General features: G+C 47.9%; 2 protein-coding genes across 4 annotated transcripts in view; both read right to left on the bottom strand.

Annotated features, from left to right (window-relative positions):
- Positions 1-818, bottom strand: part of LOC135825051 (long-chain specific acyl-CoA dehydrogenase, mitochondrial-like) — a 16,385-nt gene extending 15,567 nt beyond the window's left edge. Inside the window, exon 1 of the mRNA XM_065337792.1 lies at positions 371-818. Coding sequence (XP_065193864.1) covers positions 371-558 — 188 coding nt within the window. The 5' untranslated portion in view covers positions 559-818. The remainder of the gene's footprint in view (positions 1-370) is intronic.
- A 693-nt stretch (positions 819-1,511) lies between these two features.
- Positions 1,512-21,146, bottom strand: LOC135825063 (long-chain specific acyl-CoA dehydrogenase, mitochondrial-like). Of its 3 annotated transcripts, XM_065337802.1 has the most exons (12): positions 20,760-21,140; positions 14,949-14,984; positions 14,023-14,053; positions 13,281-13,387; positions 12,247-12,411; positions 11,438-11,504; positions 9,720-9,881; positions 9,212-9,313; positions 8,267-8,410; positions 7,865-7,978; positions 3,542-3,669; positions 1,512-2,588 (listed from the first exon to the last, which is right to left on the bottom strand). In XM_065337802.1, exons 1-12 carry the CDS (start codon positions 20,945-20,947, stop codon positions 2,405-2,407), a joined length of 1,428 nt encoding a protein of 475 aa, XP_065193874.1. In that variant the 5' UTR covers positions 20,948-21,140; the 3' UTR covers positions 1,512-2,404. The 3 variants fall into 3 exon arrangements, with proteins under 3 accessions (XP_065193874.1, XP_065193880.1, XP_065193885.1); XM_065337808.1 differs by lacking the exon at positions 8,267-8,410 and having other exon boundaries at positions 20,760-21,134; XM_065337813.1 differs by lacking the exon at positions 1,512-2,588 and having other exon boundaries at positions 8,267-8,412; positions 20,760-21,146.
- Between the last annotated feature and the right edge of the window lie 606 nt (positions 21,147-21,752).

Here is a 21,752-nt window from a genome sequence, read left to right on the forward strand (position 1 = left end):
ACAAACACGGAATTAAAGCTGTGTGTACTCTGGCTAGCGCCAGCCGTTACTGAAGTAACGTCTTTTGCATAGCAACGGGGATTAATTTTTAAATGTTGTACAAAGTCATGCTTCATCTGGTTACATCGGTGGATAGTAGGTCATAACCATGATAACGCGTAACACTTCGTCCTTCCTTTATCCATGATAACATTGGCTCAACATCCGAGTTCAAATCATGACTAGTTTTTTTTATCGCGGTAACAAGTCAGGATCCTATTAAAAAGTATAAAATACTATAAAGTAGGAGTGAAAGCCTTTCACGACTAGTCCCTGGTCCGCAAAACTGTGTAGATATCAATCATGCATCGCATCTGAGCCGTGGATCTACCTTCTGCACGCCTCCCTTAGCATGTCGTGTTCTTCATTGAAAATACGCCGGGTTCCGATATCCAACATGTTCGGTGACGATGCTGGCTCGGGTCTTCCCAGCTTGCCGGCCGATACGGACAAGCTTCGGGGGAAGCATTGTGAAGCGACAGCTCTGAACTGGCCACAGGAGCGAGTAGCGAACATCATTCGGGAAACTTGAAACACTAGTACTAGTAGTAGTAATACCAGCCTTGTTCAATGGACTGGAGGATAACAAATTCTTCTTCGGCGACGTATGGCATAACTCTCAAGGAAGGAGTAATTCTATGAAAAGAAGTTGAAAACTATGTTTCTGTTATAACCCGTTTATATGACACTAAACTGTTACTTGTCAGTAAACCACCGGTGTATTGTCACGACATCGTGATGGGCTCACGCTATGTAACTAACTAACCTGTAAGCTATAACTTATATTTATAAGGCCCAAGTAGCGCTATGCTTGCTAATGCTATGCACCGACAGTGACTAGTGCCAGTGGTCTGCCGCTCGTGTATTGTCATGTCACATCATTGCCATTACTGCGAAGTACAGTGACTAAAATTAAAAATAAACCCAAACAAACAAAAACAAACATTGAGACAGCTACACTGTAGCCTGTAGGATACACACTAGTGTAGGATAGTATAGGCCCAAGTAGTGCTATCCATCATCATCACGCATCAACGAACTGCTTTTTCTAGTATTCAGAGCTCCCCCCCCCCCCCCCGCAAAACTTTCGTCGCATATGCATAGCCAATGAATGTAACCCAATAGTACAATACTAGTATACCTTGTTATAGTTTCATGCTGTCAAACTAACAACATGAATGAATTACTAGTATTGAAAAACAAAAATAGGGAAATGTAGAGCGCCGGCTTGGATCTCTGAAAACCACCTACTACAGCTAGCCTGTAGTATTCTTGGTGTTATTCCTGACGGAGTGTGTGAACCGGGATCGGTAATTCGGCCAGCACAGATCATACCCACTTACTGGGTGCCATGCGATAAACAGTTCCGTAACAATTCTGCAATGAAAATAATACAAACTGGATACTCCGATTTCACACTTCTGGGGCTTACCATGACCAGCATGCCTAAAAGCATGCCTAAAAGAAATGCCTTGCTTTGTGCCAGTATTGTTCAAATCAAACACTTCCAAAATTCAGTAGGACCCTGAATGTGGCCCAGATGACATTCTTTTGTTTATGTTTGAATTTGAAAAGGAAGCAGGGATGAAAAAGCAGATCAAAACCCAACTGGTCTCCTAGTGAGGCGGCCTCTGAAGTACAGCAAGAAAAGCCTTTGCCGAAACACAAATTAGTGCCGAATATATGGGAAAATTGGCTAGCAAGTTACAGCTGGTGTCTACCAAAATACTAGTAAACCACTAGCATCTAACGAGAACCCATGCCATGGCTATTCAGCGAAAAGGCATCGCAGAGCAAAAGGCAGCACTCTCACGCGTGAAGCTCTGATATCTGCCTGAATACAAATGCGCACAATTTCACAATTGCACCGATAGCTGCAGCTTGTAGGCAAAGCATACTGGCACCATGCAGCATTGTATACCTGAAAACTAAGTAAACTACATGTAAGTATCATGGGTTGTCCATGTGCCAGCAAAGTCCCGTGGCACGCGCCGCACAGTAATGACATGAAAGAAAGAAAGCCAGCAATGCCATCCTAACGTTATCCTTCTAAACCGTGATCCTCAGTGTGGTGCCTGGCGGCATGCACTGTGACATATGCCTGCACATGCACATTATGCTTCCACACGATGCACATACTCAGTAGTGCAGAACAGCTAGCACAATGCTGACTATACAGACTGGGTAAACTAGTGATAGTGTTCTTAACCATGCACGGCTATGACTTCCTTCCTTGGGTGGGGTTTGCGCCAACAGATGCATGCTTTTAGAGATGAAACAAGTTGTTGTTTGGTCAACACTAGGACTTGTAGTCTTAGGTTCGGAATGCGTAACAGAACCACACCAGTGTCCCCAGAAACACGTTTCAAGTTGACTTGGGAAAGATTGTGCGGCTCACCAGATCCATCATGATCTCGTTGGTGCCAGCATAGATAGGTTGAATTCGAGCATCGACGTAAGCACGGCCAATCTTGTAGTCGTACATGTACCCCATACCACCATGAAGCTGAACACACTCGTCAGCCACGCGGTTCTGCAGCTCAGACGCCCTGCATAACAAACACATTTAAATGGTGGTTTACACTTCTATTTTTTAAACAACATGCAGCTCTTGTGCACAACCATGAAATAGTCAACACAGTAAAACCCGTCAAGGCAACCTTACAGACAGGTTTCACAGCCTGTACTCCATGTGCATGTACAGTCGTGGCCAAAGAAATCCGATCCGCGAGTCAAAAGTAGCGCCGCATTTCCATTTCAATTACAACATGCATGTTTCCAAAACTGATTCGAGGGCCACAGGGGCCGCATGAGCCTTGGTGCTGCTTTCGGTACGTGGGTTGGATTTCTTTGGTCACGACTGTAGAATGAAGTACATTGAACCCACACATCATTGGCCGGAACATGCCGCCAAGAAAGGACTACCGAAGCACACCATGCTGCATACTGCATGGCATAGAGTACAGTAAACCTGCCTTAACCGGACGCCCTGCCCAACTGTCCTAGTATGGCAATGTTCCATGCACGGCACTTTGGTGCATGAAGATTTGTCCGGTCAATACAGGAATCTGCTTGGTACGGCGTCCGGCAAACACAGGTTTTACTGTTCACGTACAATTGTACATGTGCTGTAGTTCTGAAACCTAGTGCCTTGTACTTTGAAGTGCTTTACGTGACTGGAAACTGCATCATGTATGACATCACTATGACATCACTATGACATCACTAGCAACACATCTGATGTGAATCTTGTGGCCAGGCTAGGAACACTGCACATATGCCAAGTGATCATGCTACAGGTACATGACACACAGCTGTGGCCAAAGAAATACGACACGTGAGTAAACAAAGTGCCATGTGTCTCTTTCAATAAATTACATCATGCACGGTCCAAAAGCCCATCCGAGGGCCACAGAGGCCACATGAGCCTTGGCACTGCTTTCGGCTCATGGGCCGGATTTCTTTGGCCAGAACTGTACATGTGGTGCGAAATAATACTGACCATGCTTTGGCCATGGATGCTGTGGCCGCATCGAGGCATTGCTCCCCATGTCGCTCAATGCAGCTGTCAACAAATGCCCGGCCAACGGCTATGTCAGTCTTTAGCTTGGCCATGCGATGTCTTAGCAACTGAAAACAAGCACAAGCAGAACAGAACACCAGAGAGTGAGCTGTGACTACAATCAAACAAAGTACTTCATGATATTAGCACTACCAGCAGCGGCAGCACTACCACGAGCAGCAGCAACACTGACCGGTACCATAAGCAGCATCAAGGACAAATAATAGTGATTGCACATCTTTGTCACAGTGTGATTAAATTTGTGCAGAAGGTGATCATGGCATGGGGACAGTGGAACCAACATGGCAAACACCATGTGACCCATACATGCAAGGGTTGACTGAAGTTCAGGGCTCACAGCCGGCATGCCAAATCACGAAAAGCGTGGACTGCTCGCGTGAACCGCACGTGCTGCGGCCTCGGCGGCTCAGTTCCCGTTCTCACGCGATCGGCGTCTTTTCGACTTTTCCTATTTCCTCTTGCACTTTCCCCTTGCGCTGGCGTTCGCATCGTCCGAGCCTTGGGACTCGGAGTTTTCGATGGCATCAAAGAACCGTACAGCTTATGGATTGTTGGAGCTCGACTATCCGAAATCCCGAAAGAGATCGTCAAACTCTGGTCGTTTCGGAACCCCTGCGAAGAAGGTCAAAACACCTAACACTAGCAGTAGTACACGTACATGTAGTGAGGAGCCTCAGGCTCTCGATGTGCCGCAGCAGCTAAGTCCTCTGATACCGTGCGAAGAGGAAGTCATCCCTGTCGTGTCGGCGTCATGTCCTCAGTCAGATATACTTGCTGGAAGTATCTCCATTTCAGAGGATGCTCAGGTACCAACAAAATCTCAGCCAAACACCGTCGCTAAAGTAAATAATTAATAGATTGTAAATAAAATGGAACAAACATATTTTGTCACTGTGCGTTTCCTTTTTTGCCCACATTCACTAGGAGGCAGCACAAAGTCAAACTGTAAGTGATGACGCTGGATGTGGAGAAAAACCCACCATACAAAGTAATGCACTCAGTCCACCATCAGACATGGCCGACACGAGGTCATCGGCAGATTTGCAGAACGAACTAGAGCAGCTTAAAGCAAGAAATAGTACCATGCAGAATCTGCTTTTATCGGCTGAGCAGAAATTAGAAAGGCAGAAGGAAAGAATCAAGAAACAAGCCAATGCTCTTCGCGGTGCCAGAAGTGCAGCAACGAAACACAAAAGGGAACGCCATGAAATAGAGAAGAGAATACCAGACACAAAACCAATTTGCATACGGTCGAGCTTGATGGACGGTACTACTACGAGCACACACACGCCAGACTTCATGGCACAGGCACGGTTTATGAAAATGGCATGCTTGCTAAGCAACCAGAAGATGGCACAAGCATTGTCACTGTCACATGTATTGCTAACAGGAAAAGAGCCAACGGCAAACTTGGGTACCTCAGTCTCTCCATCGACAATTGCTGATTGGAATGTCTTGCTAGCAGAAGTTGACAAAGCGCTGCTCCAAGAGAAACTGGCCTCTAATGTTTACGACACGCACGTCTTTGCTGACGACAGCAACAAACGCGGTGAGGAGCGCCATATGGTTGGCATCCACACGTGGTGCGATAAATTGCAGAGCCCAATTGCTTATGTCCTGGCAAACACAATCGTAGCATCAGGGAGTGGCCAAGACCAGGCACAGGTCGACCACCACATTGTGCATGATGTTTACAAAGTTCAAACCATTTCAGCGGTCATTGGAGACAATGCATCAACCCAATCAGGAGCAAAGAAAGGACAAGCTGTTGAGCTTGGCCGCATGTTCGGCAACACCACAGTGTTCGTGGGATGCTATCCCCACATACTGAACATTGCCTTGCGGAATGGCATGAGTGAAGGGCTGGGACAACGCGGAACCATGATGGAGTTCAACCTCTTCCAGCTTCACTACAAGGTCGGTTACATTCACCACCAGAAACCCACCTACTACAAGGCCTTGTACGTTAGTGAGCACATCCTGCCGAAGCCACCTCCACTGCCGCAAGAATTCGTAGAAACGAGGTGGAGCTACATCCACGCCAGCCTGAAATGGTGGGCGAAGTATGGCACGGCATGTGTGAAGCTGGGGAAGAAGATGCTGGAGAGGTTGCCGGTCAGTGAAACTCACTATTCCATATGGAGCAACATCGTTGAGATGGCAGCCAATGACCGGCTTGCGGCGCAACGGACGATGCTCCTGGAGTTGCTGGATCGCCTGATAATGCCCGGACTGGAGAAGTGTCAAATCGGTGATACCGAGTTGAACTTCAGCTCCGGGTATTTGGCAAGGATGTGGCCAAGGCAAGTCACTGCTGACATCAACATGGCACAGCTGATGCTGGAATACCCAGCCTTTGCACTGCCACTGACGGAGAATTCCAAGGCAGCGCTGAACGATGGTGACCAGGAAATATTCTCCTGCACACACAAGGCAATGTTCACGGCAGTGAAGGATGCGCTCGTGAAGCATGGCTGTCGGTGGCACCATTTCCCTCTCCTGTTCGCTTCTGGAGCAGACACAGAAACACGGCATCTGTTCTGGCGGGCGGTCTTACGTGTGCTCGGAAATCCAATTTCGAACATCCACACCTTCACACACGGTGCAATGCCATCTGTAGCGGCATCCCAGACACCGCAGTATGCCACATCCCTGTACAGTAATCTGGTTAACGCTGCACTGAAGCTGAAGTCCGTGGAGCATCTTGTTGCGGCCTGCTGCAAGGAGGGAATCTTGGACCGCCAGCAGTATCTTCTTGGCAGCACAAGCCAACGGTGGTTCCAGGAGTTTGAGCTGTTGGCGCTAGTTGCGGGAGAGGCAGCCGAAATGCAGTTGTGGATGCAGCGTTGGCCCATTCCCGATGCAATGGCAACTGAGATCCGAGCACTGGCGGACTGCAGCTCTGGTACTGTGCCTACAAGCACCTCCGAGCCTCACCTTTGGCAGTGGCACAAGCAGCATGTCTTCGCCATTCCGGTGAATAATGTCATCGCAGAACGCCAGTTCAATGTTGCGGATATCTACGTCCATCCGAACGAGTCCGAAGCGTCGAAGCAGGCCACACATCTGTTTGTAGAGAATGTGCTTCACTCCACAGCAGATCGACTCCAGCTCTACAAGAATCTCTCCGCAGGTGCTCGTACCACAACGCGAGTTACCAAAGCGTCCATGAAGCACGTCAGAAAGCAAATGCTGGAATACTCAAGCACCATCACGGCAGAGCGTCTTCAGCAAGCCAGAGAGACTTTGAGGAAAACAGTATCCAGCGACCACTCTGGTAGAGCTCTGACAGCACCTGAGACCTACAGGAACGCCCTGGAGCGCCACAAGCCTCGACAAGACCACGAGCAGAGAATGATCGCCCTGGAGAAGAAGGGCAAGTGCCACTCCGTCCGCCATGATCCTGGCCGAAAGAAATCTGCACAGGCCAACGCTGCTGAGAGGAGCTTCCCTGCCTTATCCGAGGAATGACTCCCTGGCCTGCTGGAAGGTGAGTACAGCGAATCATTTTGTTGTTGTTCTTGTTGCTGCTGTTTTGGTCAAGACATATATTTTTGAATTTTTGGTGCTGCTTTTGCACTTTTGGCGTTCTGCGCCCTGAGTGGCACTCACTCAAAAATGTCCACTACATCTCATTCTTGGCGGATTTTGATCATCTAGGGCTTATTTTTTTCAGCGTGGAATTCTCCAGACATTTACCGATCACTTTTCCGATTGCTGAGCCGAAATCGAAGCCAAAACGACCAGACTTTGGCTAATCCGTGCCGGAAAACTGAAGGGAAAATGGTGAAACGCTGCGGTAGATCACTGAGTTTGGGGGTTTTGAATCAGCACAGCGAATACCAGCTTCGTGGACATCAGGGCCGATGTAGTGGACTGGATCAAAGATTTGAGAATGGAGGAGAATAGAGGCCTGTGATTGGTCACTTGTCATCACGTGACAATCGCGCAAAGCCGTGCGCGACTCCACGCTTTTGTATTGGACTGTGAGCCCTGAAGTTGGAAGCAACATGGTCGCCCTGTATGGTCATGTGATAGGTGTGAAACCACTCTAAACAGAGAGAGAGAGAGAGAGAGAGAGAGAGAGAGAGAGAGAGAGAGAGAGAGAGAGAGAGAGAGAGAGAGAGAGAGAGAGAGAGAGAGAGAGAGTGAGAGAGAGAGAGAGAGAGTGTGAGAGAGAGAGAGAGAGAGAGAGAGAGAAAGAGAGGGAGGGAGAGAGAGAGAAAGAGAGTAGAGATGTACCTGCATTGATGACAGCGGTCCTCCAAACGCCTTTCTCTCCTTCAGATGTTCACGTGTCCATTCAAACATGGCCTCCGCTGATGACACAGCTGAAACAGCCACACCCATCCGTTCCTATAATGCAGCAGGGTTCACAACTTGAGTCAACAAGCAACACCAGTCCCCACCGGAATACTATGAACTAGAAATCAGAATTTTTTCCATCTCATCTTAGATTACACCGCCAAACAGTGCAGGGTACAATAATAATACTTGTACTTTGAAGTAGTTACAGTTCGCATGTCACTCATGGAAGGATCCATGGGCTTAACAGCCGGGGACATACGCACATACTTGAAGTGCAGGCTCTCGTCTACACTTCTCATTTGCACAATGTCTGACTGGTACGACCCTCGCTCTAACCTGTGCTGGTAATACGGACGAACACACCAACGTCTGGTCCGTGCTGTCCTCCGACGCTGAAACGCAGCAGCTAGCAGCAAACAGGCTGCTGCGACATCCAACGCTGTGTCCATATCCATCTTGCTCTTGCTCTTGCGCTCGTCTCTCTCAAAATGAAAAGAAACACGAGAACCACATCATGTCAGTGGATTTTTGCAGTTTCCCGGCACAACTTCCCGTTGCCAAGAGAACAACATTTTTTAGTTGCAAAAAAGTTGACCACGTGAAGTGCGACTCGCGGCGTCTCGCAAAATGACCTGAAAAGTATAAATCAGCCGTCGCCAACGCAAGACATTTCGCACTTTCGCATCGCGCTTTCGCGTCGCAAAAAATGAAGTATGAATCGGCCTTAACGCATCTGTCAATGAAATCCAGGCAGAAGAGCCAACAAAAAGGCATCTCAATATCGGTATGTCTTGGTATGTCTTTATTTACTGGTTTGAGGGAAAGACGCAAACAGGAAAAGTCTGAAGAAAAGACCTTTATGCAAATCTCAAAATAGTACACATGAAAGCCTGCGGCCCGGGGTAAATCACTGCGCTGTGGACCTTATCATTTGCTTTGCCCTGGCTACCCCGTGAACCAATACAATACACTGGTTTTGGACCCAAATTTCCAAAATATTCGCGGACAAAACCCCTCCCACCCCTCTCTCCAGCCCCAGAGTACTTCCGATAATTGGCTGTATCACCTTCAAAAGATAAATACCTTCCCTCGCCCCTGCCTTCTCAAGGCCTGGAATAGAGGTCAATAAAGTGGTAAGGGGCGATAGCCAGCCAGCCATAAAAATACAACAGGCAACAGGGCAAAGAGAAGCCGGACAGAAATATTATTATGCGTCTAGGTAAGGCACGGGCTATGAGGTGTGTATGTAGAATAGGTTCCCGGGTAAAGTGATCTCCTTACCTGTGGTAGCTCATTCATCATGTAGTAGAATGCCTTGTTCTCCTCTCCCAACATGTTGGAGGCAGGTATACGTACGTCATTAAAGAACAGCTCACTGGTGTCCTGGGAAAGACAGTAAAGGAAAGCAGTTGAAAAGGCATATGCATGTGCACCCATGAGTAAGCACAACCCGGACTCCTCCATAGTCATGCATCGGAATGGGTAGGATTACAACGTAAATTATTTTTTTTTAAAGTGACGACCTGAATTTAGCGATTGTTTTTTTCTTCTTTTTTTCGTACAAACACTTCTGCAAATACAGACATGTGTGACTCTACATACAGTACACTCATACATGTCCTTACACCGCACCATGACCATACCATAGTTGACTTCGATCCTTATACCGCATAACCATACCATAGTTGACTTCGATAATAATGAACTCAGAAACTGGCCCTGATCTGTAATCAATGCCCACTTGTGCCCCCCCCCCCCACACACACACACATCAGTGCACGCTGCATACCTGTGCTTTGAGGCCGATTTTGATTAAGTTCTTGCCACGCTCGAATCCAGGCATTCCTCTCTCTACTACGAAGAGCGAAAGTCCATGGGCTGCACGTCCTTCTTTCTTTGTCTTGGCAACGACAACAACCGCATCAGCAAGCTGACCATTGGAGATCCATGTCTAGAAGTACACAAACGAAGCAAGCAAGAGTTTTAGGGAGCTCAACTTCGAAATCCGGTACCAAGTGCACATTTTGATCCTAAACTGAGCATTCAAAGTGTGCACTACGCCCCTGCCTGCTAATACGATAATATCTTAACATGACCTTATCAAAGATCAGATTGGTGTGAAAGCATTCAAACCCGTACATGTATTTCTAGAAGTGGTTCATAAGCTTACTGTAATGTTCCTGAGTGAACATCAAGTTAGTTCCTGCACTCCATAGATCAACTTCACTCCACAAGTACAAGTCCCAGACTACAACTAAAGTTTATTTACATAGAACAAGGAAAGATAAAGATGCACAACCAGGATCCATATATGTACACAGTACGGGAATGCATAGGGGTAACCGATCCTGGAATGGATCGGGTACAACAACGGAGCCACGACATCTCCCTGTTTATGTTCGAAGAGAGAGAGGTTCCAGAGGTAACAGCTCGAAGAATACTTAGTCATACACATACAGAGGAGATAGGGTAGAGACACACAAATACTACATGCAGTTCACGATCATCAGTGTCAGCGACTGGAGTGATCATAGCATGAGTAATGACTAATGCGTTTACAGGTCGAGTCTGTTCAGCGGCCGGGATGGACGTGCTGATCGGCGCAAGGTTGACTGGAACTCGACATCAGCGGATGGAGGCTCTGCAGGTGTAGTGACATTCAACTGCGGTGTTGGTGTTGGTGTTGGTGGCACATCAGGTATAGCAACTTGACGTGGCGACGGTTGCGGTAGTACTCGGACAGGTTGTCGGTCGTGACAATATAGGACCTGCCGGAGACGCGGTCTGCAATCACGGTTTCAGAAGCGAGATCTTGCACCCAGACTCGGTCTCCTTGGGTCAATGGTGGCAGAGATTGTGCTCGGTGTGACGAGTCGTACGTCTCACTCTGTCTGTCTTTCTGCCTCACCTCAAACTTCCTTAGCTTGGCAATATCAGGCCAACTTGGAGCGAGGGATTCCGCTGTACATGGGAGGTGTGTGCGTAGACGACGACCAAACAGGAGCTCGGCTGGCGAGTAGCCATATGCGAGGGGTGTTGACCTGTAACTGAGTAAGGCATCGTTGAGGCTGTTGTTGGTCTTCAGGAGACGCTTGAAGGTTCGAACCGCTCGCTCAGCTTCACCGTTGCTCTGTGGGTAGTGCGGGCTACTGGTGCGATGCGGGGTGAGCTGCATTTGGGCTGTGAATGCGGCGAATTCAGCACTTGCGAACTGTGGACCGTTGTCCGACACAAGGACTTGAGGGATGCCATGGATGGCGAACAGCTCGTGGAGTTCCTTGATGACGGCTCCAGAGGTAGTCTTCCGTAGCGGGATGGCGTGAATGTACCTGGAGAAGTAGTCGACAGCAATGAGGTACTCCTGACCGTCATGTTGGCAGAGGTCGACTCCTATTCTCTCCCATGGCAAAGAGGGAAACGCAGTTGGAGACAGAGGCTCTGTGGGGTGAAGTTGATCTATGGAGTGCAGGAACTAACTTGATGTTCACTCAGGAACATTATACTTACCTTGCTGCCATTCAGGATATAGTCATCTCCATCTCGTTCAGCATGAGTTTGAAGGCCTTGAAGATCACTGCATAGGCACAATGCATGCACGTACACCAACCGACACATGCACACACGATATGTGTGTGTGTGTGTGTGTGTGTGTGTGTGTGTGTGTGTGTGTGTGTGTGTGTGTGTGTGTGTGTGTGTGTTAGAGAGAGAGAGAGAGAGAGAAACAGAAAGAGAGAGAGAGAGGGGGGGGGGGGCTATTCAAGGTCTAACGGACAGTGTGACTGCGTTTTCAAGATCAAACACTGAACTTCTAAGAAGACGTAGCTGCCTATCCCGTTCTGAATCATGAGTATCTTATTGCAGCTTGTCCAATTAAACAGAAACAAGTCCTGAAATTATTACTAAGTCCTGTCGTTTAGCACCCACGGTTCAGCTGCACAATTGACAAGAGTTGGCACACGTGTACGGCTACATGCGCCCTGTTGGTTAGTCAATGCTCCGGAAGCTGCTACTGCATCAAGTGTAACGGATACCGTGTGTAGAGCAAAACGTAAACCAAGAAATAAGAGTTTTGCCGAGCGCCAATACTGCCCGCATATGTGTAGGATGGTTGGTGCGTGTCATTCATGGTCATTATGTGCATGCAAAACCTAGGGCGAAGTTTTTAGGGGGGGGGGGGGTGCACATGCCCCCCCCCCCCCCCCCCCCCGTGTCGCATGCAGGCTACGCGCATGCGTGTGAATGGGTTTACGTGTGTGTGTGGGGGGGGGGGGATATTTCTGGGACGACTTCAAACTAGTGATGTGTAGTTTGCTTACCTCCCAGCGCAAGGCTCTGACATGCCAATGGCAGTGATACATGTACCAGCGGTCATTGCTGGGATGAAGCGCTTCCTTTGCTCATCCGAACCATATTTTGAGAAGTATGGCATGTTTACATCAGAATGCAATGCGAACATCACACCAGTTGCACCAGCGTAGGCTCTGCAAATTATCCGGCAATGAAGTTGAACAGAAGTGCACAATGAAATACTGAATGCTTATGAAATGCATCAGTGTAGTCGCACGCCCACACACACACACACACACACACACACACACACACACACACACACACACACACACACACACACACACACACACACACACACACACACACTCTCTCTCTCTCTCTCTCTCTCCCCACCCCCCTCTCTCTCTCTCTCTCTCTCTCTCTCTTTCTTTTTTTCTTTCTTTCTTTCACCCCCCCCCCCCCACACACACACACACTCACAAACACACTCATGCACCCCCCCCCCACACACACACACACTCACAAATACACTCATGCACCACACACACACACACACACACTCACAAACACACTCATGCACCCCCCCCCCCCCCACACACACACACTCACAAAATAGTGAATATGAAAGCATGTTGGTTTGTACTCTGCAAACGGCATTGTGCAGCATTGGCTGTGTGTGCAGCATTGGCTGTGTGTTCAAGTTCCACACACAGTCTCTCAGGGCTACACACAAAGTCAGTGACTAGGGTGCCACGTGCAGAATGTAAACTTATAAAGGTAGCCTTTATGGAAAAACTTGAGAAGGATCAAGGAACTACCAGTTACGCTATAATGTCCACTAACTCCACCAGTTACTAAGCAATCAGCTCATGCGATAACATAGCACGACACTGACCCATAGTCAATTCTGTCCATGGTGGTGGCAGTGTCTCAGGACCGGCACCATCGTCTAAGGGTAGTAAGGTGCTACCTCGCTCAAAGGAATTAAAAAGGAAACACCTTCTTCTAAGCACATCGTCAAAAGCTGTAGGAAAAGCTAATGACATGCGCTGAGACTTACAGTTCCTCAGCGATAATAACTGCGGACTTGTAGTCTGCTCCCACTCCGCCATGTTCCTCTGGAATATATACATTGAGGAATCCATTGCTACCTGCCTTCTCCCAGACCTACAACAGAAGCACAGCATCACATGTAGTACAGAATATCGTTGAAGGCTGAAATGGGTAGTGGAAGGGATGACCCGCAGGCTGTAGAATTTAATTAGGGCTGTAAACTGGTGACCCATATACTCTTAGCAGTGCACTTTCGGAGACATGGATTTCAAATAACTTTCAATCCCCTTGTCATTTCTTACTGTGCACACTGGCCAGCTCAGTGGAGCTTTCATTATGGAGAATGAACTGCACCTACAGAGTTTTAGGTTTGCTCCACGTCATTCAAAGTTGTCAGGTATTTGTCATTGAACAAGTTTGAATTTCTAGACAAAAGAGATATTGTGCTGCTGGTTTTGATCATGTTTGCGCACTTTGAACAAGAAAACCAACACTGCCAGAACTTTGTGAAATGGCAACGGATTGCAATGAGGAAATAAACAAGTTGTTGGATAGGCATTCCGCTCAGCTTTCCAGGACTATTTGCGACAGGATGTGCTTGACCGAGGAGTGACAAAAGCTTGTGGATGTTAATAAACGATACTGCTGTAATCTGGCCCTGCGCACTATAACCCCTGCCCCACGCCACCATGCATCATCACTATCACAAATAACACACATTGCTGCAGTCAGAGCCAAGCCTTGCTTACCTCTCTGCTCACAACTCCATCTTGCTCCCACCTGTCCAACAAGACACGCAAACACACACACACACACACACACACACACACACACACATGCGCGCGCACAAACACACGCACGCACACACACACACACATATTACATAGATATCCAGCCAGCCAACATACCCACGACCATATGTCATGTGCGATCAATTAATAATTAGCAACCGTGATAGGTGAGGTGCAGAAAAGTATCCAGGTGGTCACTACGTAACTGGATGTTCACCAGGCGTAGTGGCTGGTGGTGCCAACGACATTGACTGCTTAGTACATAGTCATGATTCATGAAAGCATCTAAGTAGTATAGGCCTGTCAGCCCATCCTACAGGTGGTTTTGAAGTGATTCACGTTGAAAACATCTTGGACGTGTTTCTATTTTCTAGGTGCCGTGTACAGTGTTGTAAGGCTTCTGAAGTATTCTGGACACTGGTGCGAGTCAGACAAGTTTCACTAGCAGCGTCTGAGCAACAGTACTACAGTGTAGTTCAAACGCCGAGCAACCCAACCTACGACATGTTCTGGATCGAGAGGAGTTGGAACCAACATGGATGGCCCGGCCCGTATGGTCATGTGACAGATGCCGGCGAAAGCACTCTTTGGGATGTCCAATGACCCTTCTAACAATTGCTATCTGCACAATGCATGTACAAACCTGGAAAAACAATTCAGCCGGCGGTAGGTAAAGGCCAGGCTGCTGAGGTGTGACTTAGAGGAGAATTGTATTGGTGAATATTTGTTGCCAAACTGAGAAAACCAATCCAGCAGCTGAGGCACAGCATCACCCATAGTACCATACTGTTTACAAAATGAACATTTCTTCAAGAAGACAGTTATCTTAGAACAAGATTACACAGTTATGTATTCTGCTATCTTGCAACTGTCATACTGCGTACTGTTTGTGGTAAGGGGTGACTTCTGTCTCCACGAATCTAGAGAAACACACACACAGACACACAGAAAGAGAGACATAGACACACAAACACAAACACGTACACACACACACACACACACACACACACACACACACACATAGTCCAACGCAGCAAGTCGTTCTGTTTTGATGTGGTCGGAAGTTCTGCAAATACTAAGATGAGGTGTTGAGCAAATGTATGACTGTGCTCTTGTTACTGTCCTGTACTGCCTATGCCAGTATAGGTGCTACCTGCTGCAGGGATCATGGAATTGGGCACAATCCAATTCAGCGTGGCAAGCCTGACCTTCCGTCTTGCTGTGTATCGTACAGCACTTGATCATCTGGATCAAGTGCAATCCAGCCCCTGCCCGCTTGCTGTAACAACTGATACTTGTTGGGAAGCGACATAGTGTTGTGAGAGGGAGGGGGGAGGGGGGGGGGGGGGGGAGGAGGAGGGGGTGGTGGTGGTATTTGACGGTAGCACAATCTTATATTCACTATAGCACTAGTCACGTGGCTCAGCACTGTGTGTGTGTTTACGTTTCACGGTACTTTACAGCCACACTCACAAGTCACACTTACGTAAAGTTGTGCACAACCTCTCTAGTATTATACCGCATATTCGGCGAATAATCCCGCATATAACAGTTACTGGTTGTGCCTATTTCACAGACTACAGAAGCGTGGCATAAAAATGTCAGGCTGTGAATGAGTCTGCGGAAATCCATCGTGCGTCATAGCCACCAGGCTGCTACCGGTATGCAGGATATCAATACAGTACGGTACTAATGGTAGGCACTTCAGGCGATTTTTTCAAAACGAGAAATACGCGTATTTCTTTTTTGTATCCGATTCAGATAGGTTTAGGAAGACTCCACAGAAAATTTGAAGCAAAAAGAATAACTTGGCACAGAGATATAGCCACCCAAAGTCGGAGAATTGAATAACGGCATTTTCAGTATATCGACGGCACCAGCAGCATATCAGAAATTGGCAGAACTTGCTTCAGTGTCTATAGTGGCAAAATACCAGGCTCGCTGGAAGCAGGTCAAAATAATCAGATGAATGCAGAAACAGCATGGTTTGGAAATACTTCGGATTTTTCTTCCGTCCGGCAGCTCCGACGAAGATATCGGATGTGGTCACCATGGCAACTCCATAGCAACAGCATAGCAACTCCATCGCAACAGCATGAAAACAGTGCAGAGAAGCCTTCGGAAAAGCATAAGATGAGACTTTGAGGTAAGATAAAGTAACTACAATAATTCAGTGCCAGAACACATTGTTGCTATATGTACAGTACTGACGTGGTGACGAGTACGGAAGAACAATGAGCCGAAGACTGAGCAAACTAGAATTTACCGGGTATTTGACGGAAAGAAATGACAAACTATTACAATAGAACATCGTCTGTAAATTTTTGGGACTACTGAAACTTCAGCAACTCCAGCATGTGAGATTTTGTGCATAGAGTGTGTGCTGGATTCTTGGTATAATATCACCGTCAATGCTTTTCTTGGTCGCTGGAAGCCACCTGCTGATCAGCTGACGATTTGTTCCGAGCAGGCCGTTTTGATGTCAGCTCTCTTGGTCCAGTCGCCGAAGTATATACTGTCCTACTCGTCGTCTGCAGGAGAGGACGACTGCTCCGATGCGACTCCAATAACACCTGGCATATTTCTTCTTGCGCAGCCATGCGCATGGGCTCCGACGAACAAGGACTATTGCCGGGAGGACGCCTGTCGCGGTTCGCTTCCAATAACACCTCGCATTATTTCTCCTTGCGCAGCAATGCGCAAAGTGTTGGACGAACGAGGACAACTGATTCCGAAAGGAAAAACGACGCTGAAGACGATGAGCTACATGGCAAATGCGTGCAACCAAGTGAAATGCCCGAAAAATCCTTGCCGATTTTACTCGAACTGTACGTGAGTTCAAAAAATTGCCGCATCATGACGTATGTGGGCTCAAACGAAAGCTAGCTGAGGGCCTCAGCTACATGCTGCGCCACACGAGAAGGCCCTGCGCAGCTTCCGTGCAGCTACAGATCGATCTATGCGCATGCGCCTTTCCTTGGTGCCGCGCATGTACGCGATTCAGCGTTAGCACTTTTTGACAGGTCATGTCACGTGACTGAAGTGCCTACTAATGGTGATACCATGCATGATGCAGGACGTGGAGGGTCGAAGAACAGGGGCTGACCGTGCGCTGCCTATGCACTTGATTTATGTCGGAACAGTAAAAATAACACAGTCATGTACATGTAGTATTATCCATATAAAAATCGCTCTGTGAGCGGTTCTGAAAAACCTTTACTGGTACTGCCCCGTCGTAAAAGTAAGAAATTAGAACTGGCCCATTGTCCCCCCAAATGCGAACTGATCCACCTAAATCGCGAATGACGGGACCCGAACGCACCAGTAGCACGAGGTCGGGAGGGCACAGGATCACGGCAATTATCATAGGGTAACACCAGTAGTAGCAGTAGAATTTATTATTTTGATAGGGAAGCCTACCGCTAGTACAGTACATGGCCTATGGTCCGGACCAACGTCCCCATCTGCATCCACAGGTAGGAACCTCGTGCTACTGGTGCGTTCGGGTCCCGTCATTCGCGATTTAGGTGGATCAGTTCGCATTTGGGGGGACAATGGGCCAGTTCTAATTTCTTACTTTTACGACGGGGCAGTACCAGTAAAGGTTTTTCAGAACCGCTCACAGAGCGATTTTTATATGGATAATTTCAGCTCTTTTTCCGTTCCCTCCCCACCCCAACCCCGAAGGTAAACATGATGACCACGCGCGCGATGTACTGTATGTAGCCATGCGATTGCAATAACACACTGATACATACCAGCCCTCCCCGCCTCGCTACCCCGCACACAGATACACAAACATGTGTATGCACACGGCACACACACGTGACCACGCACACATACGCACATGCACACGACACAAACAGGAAATTCTTCATGTATAATGCCATGCAAAGCAGTGGCCACCGTACTTGAGGAAGTCAGTTGTGAAACAAAAATAATTCAACTACAGCGTGTAGACAAGCTGACGGCCAAAGCACAACATAGCAAACATGACATTTGCCCAAGGATTGCAGTTTGCAGACCATGCCATGGAAGCAGCGAATACAGAATGTAATATCATACAAAGTGACAAGCAAGGACGTGGCCATCATACACCAGAAACTTGCAGAAAGTCACATATCCAACAGATAGAGAAGTGAACAACAATCTGATACAGCCCACACAGGACAAAGCGGACCTGATACTCGTCCCAGGATCGCAAGTGGCAAGCCCTTTTCAATGCATAACATGCAGGTGTACGTTAGACGCATGAACATCTGACCATGTCGCCAGCATACAATGTCATCACATGTTTACCCCACAACTTACACACATGCACAGTAGAAGCACAATGAAAGCAATGGAAAAGTACGATGTGGTTGCTGAAGCATCTTCACACTTCAAATTCAGACTTCAATGTGGTCGTCACGGGATGATATACCTGCAAGATACAAGTGATGAAGAAAGAAAGCAGAAGGTCGTGAGGTAGGCTATGAGACACCACAAACGGTTCACCTACATGTCTGTTCAGGGCTAGTGCACTCACACGGAGAATTGTCATAATCGAGCATTTCCCAAACTGAGAAGTGCAATGAAATCCACTTGCATGCACAGGAGCAATTTTGCAATATTATGATGCGCAATTCGACACGATCTGCGATGCTGCGTGCGATGTGCCCTGCTGTCATGATAGTGACAGTCACCGCAGTATGTTTTGTCAACGTCGCCCGTGCACTCTTCTGTCAAGTCCAAAGTGCTCACATACTTGGCAATGTTTTTGCAGTGATTAACTTTTATCCTAGTTATGTCACGGGTAACTTTAATGAAGTACCCGCAGGCCGTTTCGATCTGCACATCGTCCACTCTCTCATGTACTTGGCCTGCTTTGTCTGTGTATCCATTTCATGTGCGATCCACAAAATCGACTAGACAGTGGGTGCAATACGCTCTCTACCTGAAGACGTTCTTCTGGCGACATCTCGCCATGTACTTGGCCTGGCTTCGTCTGTGTATCCATTTCATGTTCGATCAACAAAATCTCAATGCACTACAGAGACTAGACAGTGGGTGCAATACGCTCTCTATCTGAAGACGTGAACCATTAAATTTTTTGGAAAAGTTATACGTACACCTGAAACGTAATGAAGTACAGGAATAGAGAGAGTGACTACAATACGCTCTCGACCTGATATAGTGATAACGTGAGTACAAGACACTCTCCACCTGATAACGTGTTAGAAGGTAACATGTCTACAGTCCCACCGTACCCTTCCGACACGACTGTAGACCATTAACTTTTTTTGAGAAGTTATACGTACACCTTAAACGTAATGAAGTACAGGAATAGAGAGAGTGACTACAATACGCTCTCGACCTGATAACGTGAGTACAAGACACTCTCCACCTGATAACGTGTTAGTAGAAGGTAACAGGTCTACAGTCCCACCGTACCCTTCATCATTCCTCATTCACCATCGCGCGATACCCTGGCACACACTGGCAACATATCAATGGGGTGCCTTACCGTCGTCTAGAGGAGACGTCTTCGCAGCAATATTTTCCCTCCTGCGCATTCAGTCGCCGACGCGACAGCTTTCACGGGGCCGTTCCAGTTGCGGAAGACATTCGATTCATCGGGCCAATTCAGCAACAGGGCCGTGGACACACAGGGGGCAGAGGAGAGACATTGTTAGTGGACAAGAAATATGCAGTGGCAAGTGGCGAGTGCCGCATGGATGTCAAGTTGTCATGCACAATTCAGCTATTACTTACGGTCCAGCTAGTCCTGCCATTGCTCGCTCGTCCTGGTTCCTCCTCGTTCGTCTTCCTGCACGTCTGCACTTCTCCTTCCCCACCGTTGGCTTTGCGGTACGGGGGTGCCGGAAGGAATTCCCACCATGTATCCATGTACATGAAGTCCCACCATGACTCTCCATGTACATGTCCACGGCCACGTCAGCAGTTTGTATAGTACCGGAAGGAGTTCCCACGATGTCTCCAAAGGCCTAGAGCGGACGTCTTTGCAGCAATTCTTTTCGCCCTGCGCATTCAGTTCGCCATGTCTCCAAAGGCAAAGGCCTAGAGCCTAGTAGAGGGGACGTCTTTGCAGCAATTCTTTTCCCCCTAGTACCCTGCACATTCACTCCGCCGACACGACAGCGTTTACGGGGCCGTTCCAGGTGCAAAAGGTCCGCGTCAGCAGTTCTCAACTATTTCGCGTACGGGATAGTCGCCGCGACAGCGTTTAAGGGGTCGTTCCAGGTGCAAAAGGTATCCATCAATGGCACTTTGCAGTATGGGGTACGGGAAAGGGGCCTCCTCGTTCGACTTCGTCGACTTCTGCAGTTCTCCTTCCCGTCAGGGGTACCGAAAGGGGCCTCCTCGCAGTTGTCCTTGCCGTCAGGTCCACGTCATGCAATTCTCAACTATTTCGCGTACGGGATAGTCGTCTTTGTCGTACGCGACATCGGCGTTTACCGAGTGGCATTGGCACAAAGCAGACCGTTGACGGGGTCACGTGTCAAAAAAGTATCAACAACGTGTCGACTACGTGTCGACCACGTGTATAGCGGTACACTCAGCGGTACACTAATTCTCGTGCCATTCTCGTGTCACAAAACTGGAACATCGAGTACCAGTATGGAAAGGCTTCAGACAGGAAGCCTTTCCAATATTCAAGGATGCTGACCGACTAAATCATGGCTTGCACACACCTCCTGCACGCCTCCCTGAGCATATCATGTTCTTCATTGAAAATACGTCGGGTTCCGATATCCAACATGTTCGCTGACGATGCTGGCTCGGGTCTTCCCATCTTGCCGGCCGATACGGACAAGCTTCGGGGGAAGCATTGTGAAGCGACAGCTCTGAACTGGCCACAGGAGCGAGTAGCGAGCATCATTCCGGACCGAGACGGCTAATGAACTACTGACTATAATAATTTTAACTAAAAATTGAAGTAAAATCAGACTTGTTGTAGAATGAACATGAACACAAGATTCCCAAAATCATTACAGACTCAGTGCAGTACTGACTCAGTCTGTCATTGTAAATGTTCCGATGATTGTACAATGATTATTAAAATCTGGGATACGACTCCCTGATTAAAATAAACCGGGGAGTAGTATTGTACTACTCCCTGAAATAAACACAGTGCTGGCAACTGAAATCCGACCCCCTTGGTGGGGCGGCGCGCCGCCAAGGGGGTCGGATTTCAGTTGCCAGCACTGTAGTACAAGCCGAGGCCAACTACAAATCCGATCGAGTAAATCAGTTTGCGCCCTGTACTGTACTGCACCAGTTCACATCCGGATCTTCAGTGTTCGCAGGTGCATGCTGCATGCATTACTAGCTGACCACCAGCAGAATGAAAAAGTCAGGAAAATGATGAAGAGAAGAAAGTCATGTGCAACCCATGTCGTTGGTTTCCTGATGAATGGAAATCGACTGTATCATTATGGGGACACACTGCACACACATGCCCCCCCCCCCCCCTGGGGAATCTTGGAAGGATGACTCGACTTTATAGTCAGCATTGAACAGGCCATGGTGGACAACCCAACCTACGGGTGGACGGTTGAAAAAATAGATTATGACTCCACTTATTGGTTCCCCACACCGCAGTAAGTCAATGAGGACTTACACTTACACACACCATGTACCATAATGCAATGGTGGTCCATGTACCATGTATACGCCCGTCGCAA

The sequence above is a fragment of the Sycon ciliatum genome, chromosome 1 (assembly GCF_964019385.1).
Source record: "Sycon ciliatum chromosome 1, ocSycCili1.1, whole genome shotgun sequence".
Taxonomy (NCBI): domain Eukaryota; kingdom Metazoa; phylum Porifera; class Calcarea; order Leucosolenida; family Sycettidae; genus Sycon; species Sycon ciliatum.

Excerpts from the sequence above, each read along its gene's own strand:
- LOC135825063 (XM_065337802.1), bottom strand. The coding sequence starts at position 20,947 with ATGATGCTCGCTACTCGCTCCTGTGGCCAGTTCAGAGCTGTCGCTTCA. Across the intron at positions 14,054-14,948 it reads GTCACCCCTTACCACAAACA|GTGGGAGCAAGATGGAGTTG; the intron begins GTACGCAGTATG and ends CTTGTTGGACAG. Across the intron at positions 2,589-3,541 it reads GCATCCATGGCCAAAGCATG|GGCGTCTGAGCTGCAGAACC; the intron begins GTCAGTATTATT and ends TTTGTTATGCAG.